Source organism: Nilaparvata lugens, chromosome 10 (genome assembly GCF_014356525.2).
Source record: "Nilaparvata lugens isolate BPH chromosome 10, ASM1435652v1, whole genome shotgun sequence".
In the NCBI taxonomy this organism is placed as follows: Eukaryota; Metazoa; Arthropoda; class Insecta; order Hemiptera; family Delphacidae; genus Nilaparvata; species Nilaparvata lugens.
The window spans coordinates 20230688-20252065 of record NC_052513.1 but is presented as its reverse complement, the minus strand read 5'-3'; the positions used below and the strand labels follow the sequence as shown (position 1 = coordinate 20252065).

Below are 21378 nucleotides of genomic sequence, written 5' to 3'. Positions count from 1 at the left end.
CTTTGTTTAATACACCATATTTATTCATTTTCCTATCAATTCACCCTATTTTACAATTTTTATTCACTTTTATCATAGTAATGTTTAATTTAATTTTGTTTGCAGCACTTTGACAGTTGGCCGAAGAAGTGGCCCCTATGCGTGCATGCCGAGGGCCAGACTACGGCCGCTGTGCTGCTATTGGCAACACTGCACAACCGGCCAATACACGTCTGCCACGTTGCTCGCAAGGAGGAGATACAGATTATACGTGCCGCTAAGGAAAAGGTACTCAATCACTATTCATAGTTTATTCAGTTTCAATATTAGAGATTTAATTAATTTTACATAATTATTATTTCGTTGCATTATACCGCATTGAATGAGCATAGCTCCAACGGTGTACGTCATGTCAAATGGTTTTCCCTTCATGAGGGAGTGATCCGTGGTCTTCTAGTGGATAGAGTGACAGCCTAGAGATCCCGGGTTCAAACCCTCTCATTACCAATTTTTTTTTTTAACCAGGTCACTCCCGTGTTATCGGATGGGCACGTTAAACTGTTAGTCCCGGCTGAAGTATGACAGTAGTAAGGCCTATTGACGGCTTAAATTATATATTCAGGCGAGATGGGACCTTCCCGTAAGGGACTCCCCACCAACAAGAATTTACTTTTACCCTTCATGAGGGGAAAAAGGTTTTGGTTCTACAAAGTGCAGCTCTCATCATAATATGAAATTAATGATTATCAATGTCAAAACCTCAACAAACATTCAACTCAATGAGAACCGGAGAAAATCTCATAGCACTCTCTCAATGAATACGGACATCCATCCAACAAGACATAATTTTAGGGGCATGCTTAAAATAATTTTTTGTTCTAAGTTGCTCTTCTTAATATATTAAAAATTAAAAACTCATCTAGTCTACTGTAGTGTTAGGCCGAACTCACACTTACGCGACTCTAGTCTCTTCTCGACGGAGCATGTGTTTTCAAAGGCTGACACAGACCAGTCGACTGTAGTCGCCGCGACCTCACGACTGTGATACTGAGTCGAGCGTCGACTCGACATGTTGATCGAGCCTCGACTTGAGTTGCGTAGTACCGTGCATTTTTAATGTAAATGAGGTTTTATGAAAGTGATGTTCTATCATTTTAGATGAGACAATAAATAAGAATTAGATAAGACAATATATTCATAATAATTATTATTTGTTACAATTTTATAAATGTGTTACATGCGCAGAAGTGACGAATTGGATCTCATATTTTTAATAATGTGAGGTCAGAAATGGAGAAGCATGGACCTGAAGTAGTGGCAATGAGCAAAGTCGTAAGGTCGAGAGACTGGAGTCGTACGATATGAGTCAAGGTAGTGTGAGTTGAGCCTCAATTGTTATTTTTTGGTGATTGTTTAGGATCTATATTTTGTCATAAATCTGTATTTTTGTTATATATTTTAGCGTTATTGTTATTTCATGTGTTGGACAGGGTTTACCGGTGACATGCGAGGTATGCCCGCATCATTTGTTTTTGACCGACGTGGAGGTGGCAGCTAGCCTGGGAGCAAGCAAGGCGCAGGTGAGGCCGGTGATCGGCACCAGAGAGGACCAGCAAGCGCTCTGGGACAACCTCGACATTATCGACTGCTTTGCCACCGATCATGGTAACCACTAATGCAAACCACATTTATTATGTTTTTTCTATCGTCCTGTACAATCATTGGAAGTATTTAATTAACATTGGTGTTGCTATCCTTGTCAGGATGTTATCCTCTACATCCAGGCTATCATCACGCGAATGAGGAGAAACAACGAACACATAAGACTGGCAGATCATAACCATCAAACAAGGCAGAGAAACACGCATTCAATAGTACCAAGGATGAACACTACATTTGGGCAAAGAAACTACATATATTTGGGACCAAAAATTTACAATTGAATACCAAGTTACATTAGGGAAGAATTCAATAGACACAGGTTCAAGAAAAGTTTATTTTCCTGGTTGGTTGATATTGGAGTGGAAAATTGTGAAAATTTAGTTAGACTGTAAATATTGAAACTATTTATTCTTCGTTCTTCTCTTTACTGTTTTTCATTTTTCTAAAAATAACCTTTCTTATTATTATCCTTAATAGAACATTAATATTTATCTACTAATTTCATAATTTTGTTTGTATTATAAATTTTTACTTATTTTATTATAAAAACCTTAATCTCATATCAGTGAATGAAGTTTGTAAATAGTAATTATAACACGCAATAAGCAACTAATTAGTTATACCCCAACTCATATAATTTATAGTGGGGTGTATATTTATTCATTGAAATTATCATTTATTCATTGCTGAAACACCGCTGATTTATGTAGTTACATTACAATACTATATTATCAATATTCTAATGTTGCATTCAATCTTCATTGTAATTTTGTAAATTTGTTGCATAATTAGCTGTTGTACTGTAATTTATTGTAGATTCTTGTATAAACCAGAATGTATTGTAACTTACTTGAATAAATAAATAAATTTGAATTTGAATCCTAACATTAGTGGCTGGTCTTTAGACGAAGCCACACGAAGCGCTTTTTTAGGCGTTTTCAGACGAGTCGGCATGGCAGGAAACTCTCCGATTGGCTGGGCGATCGGGAATCAGATAATAATCAGCCAGTCGGAGAGATACCTGACTGCCGACTCATTTGAGAACCCTTCGTGTGACTTGACCCTAAGTGTCGAATTGGGTGTGTAGTAGTTAGTGTGCTCTTTTAGGTCAGCTGTTACAGAACACTGTTCACTAGAAAATATTCGACGAAACGATGGTGGCTGGCCGCCAGTTTAAAATAAATCTCTTTATTATCACTATCTCAATTATCTCACTAATCTCACCAATACATATAGATACATCCACGAATAAATAAATAAATAATTAAAATAAAATATAAATCGCTATTATCTGTTCATTAATAACGTAATGGCAGTGAATAACGAAGAATCCTATGTTTTAGTCTTGTTAAACCTGATCAAGACATTCTTTTAATATTATATTATAAAAGAAGCTAAACAAATTTGCTTAGTAATTTCCAGAATAAGTAACATTTCACTTTTAATGAACAACAACTATAACAAATAAATTTAAAATGCCTTTGAACTTAGAAAATAATAATTTCAAATGGAAAAAAGTGGAACCAAAGCTGGTCTTGACATTGTAAAAAATCTAAGCACTTCATCAGCAGGTGATATTTGGCTGAGCATGTCGTTGTCAAAGGTTTCATAGAAGGTATACTGACACCTCTTACATTTCTGATTAATTCAGTTCTTATGGGTGGAAAATTTCCAGATTGCTTAAAGCTCAGTAAGGTAACTCCGGTTTACAAGAAGGTGATAAAACGCAGCCTAATAGTTACAGACCAATAGCTTTAGTTCCTATAATAGGTAAGATTATTGAAGCCTGTATGTTTGTTCAATTGTACGACTATTTTAATTCCAATGACTTACTCTATGAACATCATATGGTTACCGACCGAAACATTCTACCATAACAGCCGTTGAGACTGTTGTTAATAGGATATTAGAAGCATTTGAGAATAAGTTAATTGCAGGTGTGTGTCTAATAGATTTACAAAAAGCATTCGACGCATATCACACTCTATTCTGGAGAATAAATTACGCCACTATGGTATCTTGGGCAGTGAGCTAAATGTAATCATGTCTTATCTGCAGAATAGGAGACAAGTTGTAATTATAAACAGTAAGAAGTCAGAAGTTGTAAAGGTGATAGCAGGAGTACCTCAAGGGTCGATATTGGGCCCATTCCTATTTCTAATATTCATGAATGACTTTCATTGTAGTGTATCATCTAATAATTGTCTACCAATACTGTATGCAGACGACACATCATTGATGTGCTCTCAAAAAAGACAGGAAGACGTTACAGCAAGGTTGATAGAGAGTATCCAATTGTCTACGGCCTGGTTTGAATCTAATAGATTAGCAATTAATAATGATAAGACTGAGAATATATATTTTCATTGGCGAACAATGTTTGTGAGAATAGATCAGTCAAATTGTTAGGTTTATATTTAGATAATAAGTTAACATGGAAAGAGCAAGTGGAGTTTGTATGCAGGAAAATTTCAAGAGTAGTCTATCTTATAAGGAAGTTAAAATATTGCGTAGGTACTCAAACACTACTGATGACCTATTTGGCCTGTTCCACTCACTCATCAGTTATGGAGTTATGCTGTGGGGGAACAGCAGCAATGCAGGAAGGGTGTTAATACTACAGAAAAAAGTCATCAGAATTATTGCTAACCTGCAGCAAAGAGATTCCTGTAGAGAGAGTTTTATTAAATTCGTATAATGACTGTGACTTCATTGTATATTTACTACAATCTAATCCAGGTGAGAACAATTTGGGAAATTATCTTCAGAATAGTGATAACCATAATTACAATACCAGACAAAACGGTGACCTTCTCACACCCTATGTAAGATTGTCTAGAACTCATAGGAGTCATATGTATCAGAGGCATGTAATGTTTAATAAAATCCCCATAGCAATAAGAAATTTGCAAGAAAAAAGCTTTAATTAGTGGTAAAGAATTGGCTGAAAAAGAATCCATTTTATAACTTAAGAGAATTTCTAGACTGTGATATTAGTAGTATTGCTAGACTGTGAGCTATAATTAGTTTTCATGTTATATATTATATTGTAATATGTATTTCAAATTTATATTTTGACGAAGCCTATTGCATTGATGTTTATATGTTTAATGGCAAATAAAATTCTTATTCTTATTCTTATTCTTATTCTATAACTTATTAAATACCTTAGAAATATAGGTTCAAGTTTTATAGATTAGTGAAGGTATGAACTTTATTCAATTTAGATTAGGATTGGTTTTGTAGTTTGTCCGTCACAAATAATAATATAATTATAAAAAGGATATATATTATATATAATTTGATATCAAAAGGAGGAGATTAAAATTCTTTGGACATTTGATGAGACTGCCGGGGGATCGAATGACAAAGAGAATCCTACTTTTTGTGAAGAGCCAAAAGACGGGGGGAAATTGGATTAAAAATGTACAGAAGTACTTATCTGATGCAGGAATTGATGATGACATAATACTTGACAGAAACCAATTTAGAAGGAGTGTTGCAAAGTGGGAAATACGCCCCGTGGAAATTAAGAGGAGAAACGTAGTCTTTTCCCAAGAAAGAAGAGAGGCTATATCGGCTAGAATGAAATTTTTTTTGAATAATCGTAGAAATAAGGATCTAGTACGGCATCCAAAGTAAATACTTAGCGATTTCCATACAAGGGAATATGACGCATAATAATAATAATATAATTATTTTGACGATTGTATTGCTTCTGAACAACTCAGAAATAGTTGCAATAAAATGATCGATCTATGTGTCTAGCTATCTAACATTTACTAAATATTTTGATCTTATTTTCAGCTCCGCATACAGTAGAAGAGAAGAACAGTGAGAACGCCCCTCCCGGCTACCCGGGCCTTGAAACTATGCTGCCACTACTGCTTACTGCTGTACACGACAAGAAACTCACACTTGAAGTTAGTAGTCAACTCTCTTATCTTCTAGATTAGGATAGGCTCGATTTACCCCTTGATCAATCAATTTCAACTGGATTGGATCCATATTAAGTCACGTTTCTTATAATGTGGTTCATTTTGAGTTAAAGCCACTAGCTAATCCAATCCAGTTTCACTGTACGAACGGCCCTTAGAATAGTATGATATTTTAATTTTCAATCAATTTTTTTGTAGGAAATTCAGTAACATTCAAAATATTTGAATCGCGCAAATTTTGAGAAACACCTTCTATAACCACTGTCCATTCCCGTGAATGCTATTAGCTTATCCACTTGAAACATTTGCTGGGCTATTAAAACCTCAGGCTCACATAACTTCTAAGAAACCATACCATAAACTATTATTATTCTAATCGTAACTTGTAATAAATATTATTCACTTTGGCCAAGTGCATCTTGCACAATTATACAGGACAGCAATTGAATGATCCCGAATCAAACCCGTCCATCATGTAGTTTAAAGATAATATTGACAAAAAACTGATACAATTCTATTTTTGTTTGTTAGACGTTTTACTAACGCTTTACATAAAAGATGCACACCTAAGCCTAAGAACTGATGTTAGATTACAATGACACATTATTACCTGCTACAAATATATATCTATTAAAGGCTTATGGCCAATGCTGACTACCTCGCTCATTTTCGTCCAATATATTTGTCTCGATGGAGGTTATGACTGTGTTCAGCCTGTACGTCATGCAACTCCTGGTCAGGGTCAGGGACGAATTGGATGTTCTTGAATGTAGGTCTGAGATACACAGGCATTTCACCAGACAAGCATGTCATCTGAATGCTCCTTTTAACAGGCTAAAAAAAACTTCAAGGCCATTATAGAATATTGTCAATCAAGGCATTCAATAAGCTGCCTGTTAGTGTGAGAAATATTAATCAAGTCCGTTTTAAAACACAAGTAAAAAAGCTTAAACTTAACAGAGAACCCATTATATAATGAAGAACAAATTTTCAATTTGCAACTATTTTCTCTTTATTCTATTTTATATTTTATTTTCTAGTTTTTTGAAATTTAATTCAAACGTGACTATGACAATGACTGCGACTACCCCCCGTTTCGGGAAGCCAAATTTCTGACTCCAGCTGTTTAAAGTCTAGGACTTAGCCAAATCCCGAGCTCGGAAACCGGCCCCTAATGTACATTGAAATTTATTTATTGGTGAATTAACATATTCTATTCTATTCTAAACATACTTATACTAGGTTATTTTACACTTTTGTTTTCTGTGTCAGGACCTAGTAAACAAGTTGCACCACAACCCTCGACGCATATTCAACTTGCCCGAGCAGCCGAACACCTACATTGAAGTGGACCTGGACACAGAGTGGCGCATTCCACAACGCATGCCTCACTCCAAGTGCGCGTGGACTCCGTTTGCCGGCACCCGAGTTAGAGGCATGTTGCATCGTGTGGTGTTGCGCGGAGAGGTGGCCTACATCGAAGGAAAGGTAACAAAAATGAGAATTTTTCTCTTTTTTCTTTAGGGCTACTTTTAATAAATAGAAATATAAATCTGAGTACCTTTTTAAATTATTTTGTCACGACATGTTTCGGATTCTAGATTAAAAATGACATTAGTAACCGAGTCCCTGACGCAAGTTCCACCTCGCCTCAATATATTTGACGCATTCATGTACATTTTATGATGTATGTCTGAATCAAATCAAATCAAATCAAATCAAATTTATTTGTTTCCAACATTACAGTATAAACAATATATAAAAAGATATAATTGAAACAACACTCACATGGACACGCAGGTCTGTTTGTGAGTTGTTTGAGTTCGTGATTACATTATTTTAATTATTATAACTTGAGAGAAATTCCTGGAAATTAGATTTGGCTAGGTACATTGTATTGAAATGAAAAGAATAACTTAAATAAAGAAGTAAATTGAATTATGATATGTTAAATAATAGAAATTATTATTCAATCATAGAAATATTGTAGCACAACTACACACATACAACTCACACATACAGGGAGGGGGACACACATACACACACACCAACATTCTAAAATGGCTGTTAGATGCATTTAAATTCATTGGTTGATTACTGATAGAGGTAGAGAAGATGAAAATTGGAAGCTCAAAATAATAATATATAGAGGAATAAAATTGTATAGAATATAGGTCTACAGTAGAATAATTTGAAGCGAAAGCCTGGAGTTTAACCAACCGCGTTTGCGCGCAGCGAGGCTAGACGTACGCAGATCTCAAATCAGATCACATTCGTCGTTATTTAAGGCAGATAACCACCCCCGCAATACTCTTTTGTATTGGTATATTGAGCATTCCCCCGGCTGACTAACAAACAAAGGTGCATTCCGCAGAATTACGTGAACCAGATATGTCACATTTCTGTCGCAGACAGATCTCATATTACGTGAAACACCAGAATGATGGAGATATGAGCCGCGGGTCAGGTAATTGTGTTGAGAGGAATTATTGAAAACAATCTTATTTTTAAATGCATAGGTCATAACAGATTTGATGAAAAGTTTTTTTATAGTGAGAACATTGAAAATATTGAACAAGAGATCTGATGAATAAGTCCTTTCCAGACCTAGTCCAGCCTTGATAATTGCTTTCTGAGTTATAGATAATTCTGTGATAAATGACATGTTGTTTGTATTTTTGATGTATTGCTACAGTATAATAAATGTGTTAATTACATCTGATTGTGTTTTTTGATTTGCAGGTGCTAGTACCTCCCGGCTTTGGCGAGGACATAAGGGAGCAGAAGAAAGGGGTAGAACAGAGCTTGCTTGGGGTGCCAGGGGGAGCCCAGACCTATAGCAGACCTCCCTCGAGCTGTGATGGACTCTTGTCGCCCTACAACCAGGAGGAATTACAAGGTCAGCAAACACTTTTCAACTTATTGTTTCAAACTTATGTCAATAATAATACTGAGGGTGATGCCCACATAAGCTCATAGGCTTGTGCGTGGGTAATGAGTGAGAGGGGTGATGATGAGATATGACGACTACTATTTAGGTAGTACTACTATTAGGCTTATCGTCTCCTCCGAAAGACTTATAAAAGAAAGGCATTGCTTCAAACTTATATCTATAAATATGAAAGGCAATGTTTCAAACGTATGTATATAAAATGAAAGGCAGTTTTCAATGGAATTGTAAATAGATAGAAGGATAATTTTATTGCAACGACTTCTGGGTTCTTCAGAAGCAATACAATTGTCAATATAATACAAATAATACATCAAAACATAATGTTACAATATGAATATTAATCAATATCAAAGTTCTTGTTTCCTATAGTGAGGTCCACGTTATAATGGCAGTGTTTGATTAGCTATGGTATTGCTATCCTTGTCTATCATTCAACAAAACTGATAGCGCTCTGTCTTTCTCGCTCTGCTCTGTTGCCAGATCGTTTTTTATCTTCTTCTTCTTCTTCTTCCGAGGCTATGTCCCATTTCTCTTGGGGTCGGCCCTCCTAATCCTTTTCCGCCATTCCGAGCGTTGTTGAGTCAGTTCAGGCTCTAAATCTGTTGTCCTCATATCCTTGGAAATGGTACCCATCCAGGTTGCCGGCGGTCTACCAGGGCGTTTCCTAGGCTGTTCAATTTCCATAACGAGTCTGGTCATGTGATCCTCACCACGTCTCATAACGTGCCCGTACCAGCGCAAGCGATTTTCCTTCAGCTTATCAGTTATATTTGCCACTTTAAGGGCCGTTTGCACAGTAAAAGCTTAAACTGAATTCAATCAGCTGTTGGCTTAAACTCAAAATGAATCACATTATAACAAATGATACTTGACATTGATTTAGTGCAGTTTAAGATGAAATATAGTTTAAACTGGCACTGTGCAAACGGCACTAAATGTTCCTCTTACGTATTCATTCCTAATTTTGTCTCTCAGGGTTACACCTCCCGACCACCGGAGCATCTTCATCTCTGTAACATTAATTTGTTGTTCGTCTGACTTTTGCATAGCCTAACATTCAGATCCGTACATTAAAACTGGCCTAATTGCTCACTTATATATGTTTCCTTTGACCTCGATGGGCATTTTTACATTGCAAATGACTCCCGTCACTGATCGCCATTTCAGCCACGCAGCTGTTATCCGGTCCTTGATGTGATGTCTCTGTCAATGGAGGCTGTAGATGCAAGAGTAGATCCTAAGTATTTAAAGTGGTCAACTTGTTTTAAAGGGGTGCCATCAAGCTGAAGTTGTGATAAGCTGATGTTAGATGTTCTGATTCCTGAGAAGTTACTGTGTATGTATTCTGTTTTAGTACGACTTAATCTTGACCCTCGACTTTCTAATGCTGTGCACCATGTTGTTAAGTCTATTTGAACCTGTTGTAATGTTTCTGCTACAAGGACTATGTCATCCAGATCGTTTTTTATCAATGTAGAAATATAACTACTTAACAAAATATTAAATCTTGATTATGAAAATTCATTGAGAAGTATAATTGCTTGATAAAATAAAATTGATTATTTTAAACGAGAATGAACAGTTAATATTACATCAATAAACCGGTATCAGCTACCGTCTACTCCACTGCCATTATAAGATGGTCTTCACTATATAGTGATACTTCACTATAGAGATAATAATCTGTATCTCAAGTCGCTCATATTATTATACTATATGTCTATCCAATATTATAGTAGGCGATAATACAAGAGAATCGGCAACCCTTAAGTTCTGTCATTCCATGTTATGGCTAGATATTTTTACAAGTTCCAGATCCTTCTGAATAGGAGGGCGGTGGATGCTAATCAATCAGTTTACCTGACAAATTTTCATTTATTTGACTCTAGTGAGGTCCATGTTATAATGGCAGTATTTGATTAGCATTGGTGTTGCTATCCTTGTCTATCATTCAACAAAGCGGATAGCGCTATCCTTTAGTAGCTCCGCAACGTTGCTAGATCGGTTTTTAACGATGTAGAATTATAATTGGTTAACAAAATATTTAATCTCATTTATAAAATATAATACTCTTGACAAATAAAATATGATTGATTATTATTATCAATGTCAGTTTACAGATTGATATGAATGGTATTGAATTGTGTGGTTATTAGTTTTACTATTTATCTATTTAAAATTAAAAATAAATTACTTGTACATATTTTGTTCTGTATTTGACACGACTAGTTTGTCGTGCCATTATCAAGCGTCAAAAAATGGTATTGTCTTAAGCTGCGTACACATATTCGCGCTTCCAACCAGCACCGAGCACGCTCCTCCCTCGTATCGCCCCCGTACCGCCCTCGTACCACCATCGAACCACAGTCGCACCGCCCACGCACCCATCATGAACGTTATGGAAGATGTTAGATCTTCTCGCGTACCCCGGTCGAACCACTGTTGCTTCCCGGTCGAACATCAATCGCTCTGCTGGAGTGACGTTCGGTTGCGGAGCAGAGCGAAAGTCTGTACGCACCTTTTGAATGAATGAATTTGAATAATTGAATGGTGTTCAATAGATACAATTTTTGATAACGTAGAATAATACAATTTGGTAGAATACCATCCAGTTCTATCAGGTAACCCATGCAAGGGTATATTTTAAAACTTGACGTAATGAAATCTTGAAGAATTGAAAATAGGCCTTTAACCGTTCTCGGTTAGTTAAGGCTCAACTCACACTTACGCGACTCAGGCCGAGAAGAGACTCTACTCTCGTTGAGAGCATGTGTTTTCAAATGGTGACGTCGCGGAGACTAGAATCGACTGGTCTGAGTGTCACCATTTGGAAACACATGCTCGACTAGAGTCGAGTCTCTTGTCGACCTGAGTCGCTTAAGTGTGAGTTGAGCCTTAATATTACATCAGATATAGGCCTACCGGTATTACTATCTTCTATAAAAGGCAGTGGAAAGGCAGACAATTGGCAACGATGTTCTCCTATCTTTCTCCACTGCCATTATAACGTGGACCTCACTAAAGATTTGTTATGTTTCTGACCAATTTATTTCATGTTTGTTAGATTCTGGGACAAGAGGCGTGGCCTCAGACGAGCATCACAGTCACGTGTCACCAATCCGCGTGCCATTAGCCATTCCGAAGCCATTGGGCAGCGCTGCCATTGGTGGACTAGGCAGCAGCACTGCACATGCGCATCACATTCTGCACCATCAGCACATTCTGACCGTGGACATGTTCTCCAAGGAGCAACTCAACGAAATATTCAACCTCGCTCAGACTCTGCGCATCTGTGTGCTCAAGGAGCGGCCACTCGATCATATACTCAAGGTACAACATTGTTTGATTCATAGTGCCGGTTGCACAAAAGCAGGTTAAATTTTAATCGTGATTAACTCCATGAGAACTAATCAGAGAAGCCGTCTTTTTCAAAAAAGCCTTCTCTGATTGGTTCTCGTGGAATTAATCACGGTTAAAATTTAACCGCCTTTTGTGCAACCGGGCCATAAAGTTTTAGTTGAAGATTTGCTTTGAAGTCAATCATTCTATAGTGAGATGCACGTTATAATGTCAGTGGAGAAAGATACGAGAACAACGTTGCCGTTCCTCTGCTTGTCAATGCCTTCTATAGACGGTAGCTGATACAGGTTTATTGGTGTGCCGTTGACATGTGTGAACCACGTGCTTTTTTCCCACTTTTGAAGAAGAAACTTCTAGAAGATACCTTTTTGAATTTCAATAAATGAATTTCCAAGAACCTGAAGAAAGGCTATTTTGAAACCGTTGGCTATTCAGAGAGCAAGTTCTGGAAGGTTCTTCATTGTAAATAGTCACAGGGTTACATATTTCATTTCATTTTCATCAATCTCAGAGGGATTGATTGGCGCCGGGCATAATCCCAAGAAAATAGAGAAGTTAGATCTCTCTCTCTCTCTCTCTCTCTCTCTCTCTCTCTCTCTCTCTCTCTCTCTCTCTCATTCTCTCTCTCTCTATTACAAATTCCTAATTATTAAACATCAAATTAGTTTGAACGTAGTAAGTGTTCAGATGTAATATGTAATAACAACTGCTCATTCTCGTTTAAAATAAAATATATTTTATTAAGCAAGAAATTATATTTTTCAATTATTCCATAATGAATTTACATAATTAAGATGAAATATTTTGTTAATTATAATTCTACATTGTTAAAAGACGATCTGGCAACAGAGCAAAGCGAGAAAGAGATAGCGCTATGCGCTTTGTTGAATGATAGACAAGGATAGCAATACCATAGCTTATCAAACACTGCCATTACATCAAACGTGGACCTCACTATTGGTACATTATCATGGATTGAGTAATTGAATTGCTCTATTTTCTGTGTAGTGGTTCTATTATAGCCTAATTATTATTGTGATCTCATATTATCTTATATGCTCATGGATCAAGGAAATGATTTATCCAAGCCTAGAGCTCGGCTGCACAAAAGCATGTTAAATTTCAACTAATTAAATACCCTAAGAACCAATCAGAGATGCCTTCTTTTCTAAAAAGCCTTCTTTGATTGGTTCTCGTTGTATACTATCATAGATTCATTAACATATATATATATATATATATATATATATATATATATATATATATATATATATATAAAATTATATATAGATTCAAATTTAACAACCTTTTGTGCAACTGAGCCTTAGGGCCGGTTTCCAAGCTTGGTATTTAGGAAAGTTCTAGAGTTTGAACAGCTGGAGTCAGAAAATTGGCTTTCCAAAACGGGACGTGGTCGCAGCAAAATAAATATTTATTTTCTCATTTCTATAATTGGAAACGTTTTTCCTTGACGAAATGAAACATTCCCAAATAATTAAAAATAGCTGAAACTTTCTCTTCACTATTTTCTCTTCATTTTATTTTGTGTTCAATTTTCTTTTTTTCGGAATTTAATTTAAACGTGGACTGCGACTACGCCCCGTTTCGGAAAGCCAATTTTCTGACCCCAGCTGTTTAAAGTCTAGAACTTGGCTAAATCCCGAGCTCGGAAACCGGCCCCTAGATTGGAATCCAGCATGAATTGTATGAAATGCATTAATAAGCGAATGTTGTTGTTGGTTTAAGGGCAAAGTGATGGCGTCGATCTTCTACGAGGTGAGCACGAGAACGAGTTGCAGCTTTGCGGCGGCGATGCAGCGCCTGGGTGGAAGGGTGATCACAGTCGACGAGAGCAGCTCATCTGTGCAGAAGGGGGAGACCACCGAGGACACAGTCGCCATTATGGCCGGCTACTCGGATGTCGTTGTGCTCAGGCATCCGAAGCCGGGTGCTGTTGCTGTGAGTAGAGTACTATGTGGCTACTATAGTGACGTACACCTTATAATAAATAAATACAACAAACAATTAAAAGTTGAAAATATGGAATTTAATTCTATTGGAAATTAACCTACTCAAGTATGGGAAACCCATGTACTAGAGTAGGTGTTAGTAGTGGTAATAGATTGTGAGTGGGGGTGCAAACTGCAAATACGTTGGGTAAGTGAGCTCACATATTGTTTGAGATGATGTTTCCTATATGATGTCTTCCAGTTGAAATAATCCAGATCTTAGATAGTTTATCGATAGATATTCAATCCATTCAACACAGTGTACTCGTTATCACTCATGCCAACAGTTGAAAGTCGTCAAATCAATACAAATACTAGTAGTTCTGTGAACAGTAGACCTCACGCGCAGTATTCTCATCCACAAGTATCTGATTGAAACTATAGACTGGCTTCTCCACACATCTGTGTAATCACTTGTCAGCTGATTTATGATTAATAATTCTATAGTCTGATTTTCACTCTAATATTGGCGTATGAAGGAGGCTCCTTTTTCCTTTTATATTATCCTTGAAATGCTAAATTTCCAAAAACCTTGTGTATACGTCGACGCGCAATTAAAAAAGGAACATACTTGTCGAATTTAATGAGAATATATTACCGCGTTTCGCCGTAAATGCGCAACATATAAACATTTAGGGCCGGTCTCCGAGCTCGGGATTTAGCTGAGTTCTAGACTTCGAACAGCTGGAGTCCGAAAATTAGCTTTCCAAACAGTAGTCGCAGTTTCTATTTACTCATTTCTATAATTGGAAACGTTTTTCCTTGACGAAATTAAACATTTCTGAATAATTCAAAGCAGCTGAAACTTTACACTATCCTCTCTTTATTTCATTTTGAGTTTAATTTTCTAGTTTTTTGAAGTTTAATTCAAACGTGACTGTGACAATGACTACGACTACGCCCCGTTTCGGATAGCCTATTTTCTGACTCCAGCTGTTTAAAGTCTAGAACTTGGCCAAATCCCGAGCTCGGAAACCGTCCCTAAGAGAAATGCCCAACCGAATCTTAGACCTCACTTCGCTCGGTCAATGAATATAGTCTGCTAAAATCGGCCAATTCCTTCAAGGATCCTCCAAATACTCCTGTACCGTGTAGTAGGCTTTGTCTATAAGATATTTTTGATGGTCGGCTTTAAATCTATTTAGAGGAATGCTGGTGGATGCACACTTTGAATGTATAGGAAGCTTATTATAAAATTTGCAGCCTGAATAACTAGGCTTGCCCTCAAAAAGCTTCCTCCTATGCGGCTGAATAGCAAAGTTGTCTCTGCCTCTAGTGTTGTAGGAGTGCAGTCTCAGGTCCATTCTATTTTTTACAGTATGCATAATTATTGTGAAAATGTAAATCGAAGGCACCGTCAGCAGTTACAATGATCTGAACCTGAACAATAATAGAAGTGGATGGAGACAGGAGAATAGCTTTGCAGATTCTCTGCCTTGCCTTCCATAAAATTAGCTGATACTGGTATATCAGATGTAATATTAACTGTTCATTCTTGTTCAAAATAATCTATCATATTTTATTCGTCAAGAAAATGATTCAATTATAAAATTTCATAATTGAGATTGAATATTTTGTTAATTCATTATAATTCAACATGGTTGAAAAACGATTTGGTAACGTTAGAGAGCTAGAAAAAGATGTCGCTATTTGCTTTGTCGAGAGATAGACAAAGATAGAAACACCAAAATGTTCATCAAATACTGCCATTATGACTTGGACCTCACTGTATTTGTAATGTTTTAGGATGTACTACCATAGAGGAAAGATAGCCAAAGAATATATCCCATGGTATAGGGCGTTTGTGTTCTTAACTTCACTGTTAACTCAAGTTGATAGTCTTAGTAGTTGTTTTTCGTATAGCTATGTGACGCTGGTAGACTCTCATACTGTGCCGTTCTTGCAGTAATAATATACAGTAATCGGCTTGAGTTTTGGAACATGAACGAGTAACGACCTATACAATGGGATATCATCTTATGCTAGCTTTTATCTATGTTGTAACCTTCGATATACCTTATACCAATGGTCGCCAAACTTATGAGCCTGTGAGCTAGAATAGCATTCATAAATCTTCTAGTGAGCTACCAAAAAAGATTAGAATAAAGAAAGTATCTTTCATTGCATATAAAGGTACATTTCTATTGTTGAAATGTACTTATCTCATAGCAAAAAGTATAACAAAAGTTGAAATGTGCATTAATTTCAATGAGAGAAGTGGAAATCTTTTTGGCCATCAAGTATTTTATTGATGTTTGGAGTGTACTTTGTAGCCGCCATTCTGATGCAGTTGTCCAAAAAATGTCACACAAGTAGGTAGAGCTGAGCATAGCTTTCAACCTCAATGCAACTTGAATAATAATTGGATATTTTTCTTTGGGGACTTGAGGCCAAATATTTCCAGTTGTAGAAAGTGATCTGAGAGACAAGATCATTTTAAAAATCCACTAATTCCATTTCAACTGAAGCCTGATCTCCACCAAAATGTTTTACAATACAAGCTGCAAAATCTTCTGCATCGATCTCTACAAAAGGAGAGTTGACGAATTGTACCATATTCGATATGCTTTTAAAATCTTGAAATCGCTGATCGAACTGTTGTCTCAAGTCTGAATTGTAACGTATTCTTGGTTATTGCTGAGGTGCTGTGAAGGATTTTTCTCGTTATTGATTTTCTTCAGACTGGAAAAGTGTTTATATTCAAACTGGACGACATTCTTCTCCCACATCTCAAGCTCCTTGGAAAACGATTTTACAGTTCAAATCATTCCACCGATGTCCTTATCTTTCCCTTGAAGCTGCAAATTCGAATCATCCAACTTCTCAGTTATATCTGTGAAAAATGCAAAATTTTGTAGCCATGTTTCTCAATGCATGGTTGACAACCTAAGCATTTCTGTGATCTACCAAAAACTACCCCATGAGCTACCGGTAGCTCGCGATCGACTGTTTGGCGACCACTGCCTTATACGATAAGTTTGCATTGAGGTTTAGATAATTGATATTATGATAATGACTGGCTGTATATTTGATTCAACAGTCTTATGGTGTAGTGATATAATAATGGTTGTAATTAATTGCAGAGTGCAGCGCAACACTGTCGCAAACCGGTTATAAATGCGGGTGACGGAACAGGGGAGCACCCCACTCAGGCATTGCTCGATGTGTTCACCATCAGGGAGGAGATAGGAACAGTCAATGGACTCACCATCGCCATGGTTGGTGATCTCAAGCATGGGCGCACTGTTCACTCGCTGGCCAGGTCAGTCTATTATTAATAAATAATATCTCTCATTCATTTCAATAGGGCTAATGGAAGGTTTAATTGAATAGAATAGGGGTGGCTCGTTGGAGTAAGTGATAACGCGCCGGAAGTTCGAATCTCGACCGGGGCATAAGTTTTTGACAACAGCACAATCACATAGATACGGCCACCCCGTCTTTCGGAGGAGACGATAAGCCATCGGTCTACCTAAAAAGTAGTCGTCTCACTCATTACCTAAGAGCTTATGTGGGCATCACCCACACGATTATTATTAGAATTGACACTTGATAATGGCGTGTTGGCTAAAAATAGTCTTGTATAAAAACAAGCATAAAGGATATGCAAACCTTAGTGGTCAATGTTATTTCAATGGAAACACTGTTTAGGAGCATACTGTTTCTCTTTTTACTTTCCTTGCCCTATTACCATAGGTAAGGAAAGTATTGCTTTCCGAAAAAAAATTAAGGTACCCCAATTTCTAAATTTCTATACGTTTCAAGGTCCCCTGAGTCCAAAAAACTGGTTTTTGGGTATTGGTCTGTATGTGTGTGTGTGTGTGTGTGTGTGTGTGTGTGTGTTGTGTGTGTGTGTGTGGTGTGTGTGTGTGTGTGTATGAGTGTATGTGCGTCTGTGTACACGATATCTCGTCTCCCAATTAACGGAATGACTTGAAATTTGGAACTTAAGGTCCTTTCACTATAAGGATCCGACACGAACAATTTCGATCAAATGCAATTCAAGATGGCGGCTAAAATGGCGAAAATGTTGTCAAAAACAGGGTTTTTCGTGATTTTCTCGGAAACGGCTCCAACGATTTTGATCAAATTCATACCTAAAATAGTCATCGATAAGCTCTATCAACTGCCACAAGTCCCATATCTGTAAAAATTTCAGGAGCTCCGCCCCATCAATGCAGGTAGATTACCAATTATCAGGCTTCAGATACAATTGAAACAAAAAAATCAAGTGGAGTAGATTGAGCATGAACATCTCTACAATTAATGTTCAGTAACATTTTCACCTAAAATTGAAAATTAGCTTTAAATTCGAGAAAATGTGATTATTCAATTGCAAATTATTGTTGATTCTATTAAATCATTCACTATGAAGAGATAGCAGACCTCATGTGTGTCTCCAGCGTTATTGCCCTGTCACCAGCTGGCTCAAATCTTTGAATAGTAGACTTGAGATGCGCGGGAACACTAGCGTCAGGTGACCAATTTTCAGAACGGCAAGGAAAGTTGTGTGAGTGCGCCACACCAGATTTTTCATCTCTACACCGTTGCTAAATTTGTTGTAACTATTTAGAAGTATGGCGAACTAAAGTGAGGTCCACATTATAATAGCAGTGTGTGATTAGCAATGGTATTGCTATCCTTGTCTCATTCAACAAAACGGATAGTGCTATCTCTTACTCGCTTTGCTCTGTTTCCAGATCGTCTTTTAACAATGTAGAATTAATAACAAAATATTTCATCTTAGTTTTGAAAATTCATCTTGAATTTTTCCGTAGTTTTGAAAACTCATCTTGACATTATTGAAAAATATAATTTTTCCGTCTATAGTAGGCATTGATAAGACAGACGATCGGCAACGTTTTTCTCCTATATTTCTCCACTGCCATTATAACGTGGACCTCACCATACATCTATCGCACTGACACGCGACGCGGTTGCATAAAAGTCTGTTAACTTTTAATCTCGATTAAATGCCACAAGAACCAATCAGAGAAGCCTTCTAAGAAATCCTTATCTGATTGGTTCAGGTGGAATTCAATCATGATTAAAATTTAACAGGCTTTTTGCAACCGGGCCTGAGCCCTTGTTAACAGCATTAAAATAACTCTATTATACATAATACTCTTTATATTTACAAATTACATAATATTCTATTGTGTGTTTTTGCAGACTTCTGACTCTATACAACAACGTGCAGATCTACATGGTTAGCCCCGTGGGCTTGGCTATGCCTGAGTCAGTGCTCGGTCACCTGAAAGCCAAGGGAGTGCACTACGAGGTCTATGACTCACTCGAACAGATTCTGCCAGCTGTCGATGTGCTCTACATGACTCGCATACAGAAGGAACGATTCCCCTCCGCTCAGGAATACGAAAAGGTAACAGCTATTGCTCTCTACTCGAATTACTTCTGTTTGGAGGCGTGAATGTTCTTACGCAGTACCAGTGAGGTTTAATTATTGAATTAATTAAGTTCTTATTAAAATAGCAAGACAATCAATTAAAAATCCCGTCACATTAAGGCCCGGTTTTGTGGACACTATCTTATTAAATCTAATGAAACATTGAACATGGAACTTGAAAGGAAAATATTCAGAGAGTATTTGTACAACAATAAGGTATATGACGGGGCTCGGATACAACCACCCTTGTAAAGAAGCATTCAGATCACTATCGCTACTAACTGTACCCTCAATTCACATTTTCAGGCTGATTGTGCATTCTGTCCAAAATAGAACGAATTTCAGACTTAGAGCCGATATGCATTCGTAAATTCTAGAGGGACTCAGCCTCATAGGAGAAAGCTATTTGAGAGGAAGCCTAGCTATGCGGGGTGCAAATTTTATAATAGACTTCCACTCTTTTCTAAACTATCATCCACTAACAGTGAACTGAGAAAATTCAAGGCTGACCTTTATAAATTCTTAATTGAAAAAGCGTAGGCCTATTACTCGGTGGATGAGTTTCTTGAAAACCAACCATGATGACCTTTATGTAAATTTATGTACAGGTGTTTACGAACTCCTTACCAATACTCTAGGGCATTGTTCCTGGGTAAAAAACATAACTAAATATCATATTATTAAATTATCCGGAAGTCTTCAGTTACTCACATAGCGGCCATTTTACTTTTTTCACTTATTATTTTTTTCTAGTTAATGGTTAAACATACGAAATTGAAACTTTGCACAATCATTTATGACAACTAGACAAAGATACAAAAAAATTATGATAATTTTTCAAATTCATGAAACAAAATGGCGGCCATTTAACATTTTGCTCCTAAAATAACTCAGAAACCGTTGATTTTACAAAAACTTTACTAGAATAACTTGTTTTAGTAAATTTAATTACTGAATGAAAAAGACTAAGAAATTGTCAAAAAACACTGATTTATTGATAATTAGAAAGACCGGTGTCGGTTATTACACCATTGTCAGAGATCTGATAAACTGAGTTTATCAGAGATTGACAATGGTGTAATAACCGAAACCGGTCTTTCTAATTATCAATAAATCAGTGGTTTTTGACAATTTCTTAGTCTTCTTCATTCAATATGATAATTACCACAATATCAACTTCTCAACTACACAAAAAGTGAAATTTAATTACCTATCGTTTGGTACCTGATTTTTCAAAATTGGACTCATATTAACTGAGATTAATACTGACTCATTAGATTCGATAAGTGTCTTAGAAACCGGGCCTAAATGAATACAATAAATTAACCCCGATACACTCGTGTGTTTCTCGCTTTAATACAGTAAAGACTTAACCTCTCTTATCTGTGTTACTATAAAGTTGAAATGAGTATAATTGTAATTATATTGTGTTGCCCTGTTACAGGTGTATGGCAAATTCGTGGTGACCCCCCAACTGATGACACTGGCCAAGCGCAAGATGGTGGTGCTGCATCCCTTGCCCAGGGTGGGTGAGATCAGTCCAGAGTTGGATTCGGACCCCAGAGCCGCCTACTTTCGTCAAGCCGAGGCTGGCATGTATGTGCGTATGGCGCTCCTTGCTATGGTACTCGGACGCTGCTAAGTCCCCAACTTAATATGGCTACTTTGAAACGAAATAAACATCATTCAGCTCAATCACCTTTCAAGTACCGATGCTCAAATGTGTGGCTGTTCTCACACTTTCCGATTGTAAGGTCTATAGTGAGGTCCACGTTATAATGGCAGTATTTGATTAGCATCAAATTGTTGCTATCCTTGTCTATCTACAGACAAAGCAGGTAGCTCTATCCTCCCCTACCTCCGCAACATTACCATATCGTTTTTGGACAATATAATTACCAGTATTTGATTAACATTGTTTTTGCTATCCTTGTCTATCATTCGACAAAGCAGATAGCGACATCCTTTTCTAGCTCCGTAACGTTTTTCTAGCTTCTAACTCAAAATTGGACAAAACGTATGAAGTGATAAACATAAACTATTTTTGGTAAATTTCTATCTAAATTTGGGAAA

At 36.9% G+C, this 21378-nt stretch overlaps 1 protein-coding gene across 1 annotated transcript in view; it reads left to right on the top strand.

Annotated features, from left to right (window-relative positions):
- Positions 1-21378, top strand: part of LOC111048445 (CAD protein) — an 86301-nt gene extending 64923 nt beyond the window's left edge. The window contains exons 25-34 of the mRNA XM_039436648.1: positions 106-267; positions 1470-1644; positions 5449-5564; positions 6852-7067; positions 8322-8478; positions 11597-11862; positions 13639-13851; positions 16985-17163; positions 19074-19281; positions 20750-21378. Coding sequence (XP_039292582.1) covers positions 106-267; positions 1470-1644; positions 5449-5564; positions 6852-7067; positions 8322-8478; positions 11597-11862; positions 13639-13851; positions 16985-17163; positions 19074-19281; positions 20750-20947 — 1890 coding nt within the window. The 3' untranslated portion in view covers positions 20948-21378. The remainder of the gene's footprint in view (positions 1-105; positions 268-1469; positions 1645-5448; positions 5565-6851; positions 7068-8321; positions 8479-11596; positions 11863-13638; positions 13852-16984; positions 17164-19073; positions 19282-20749) is intronic.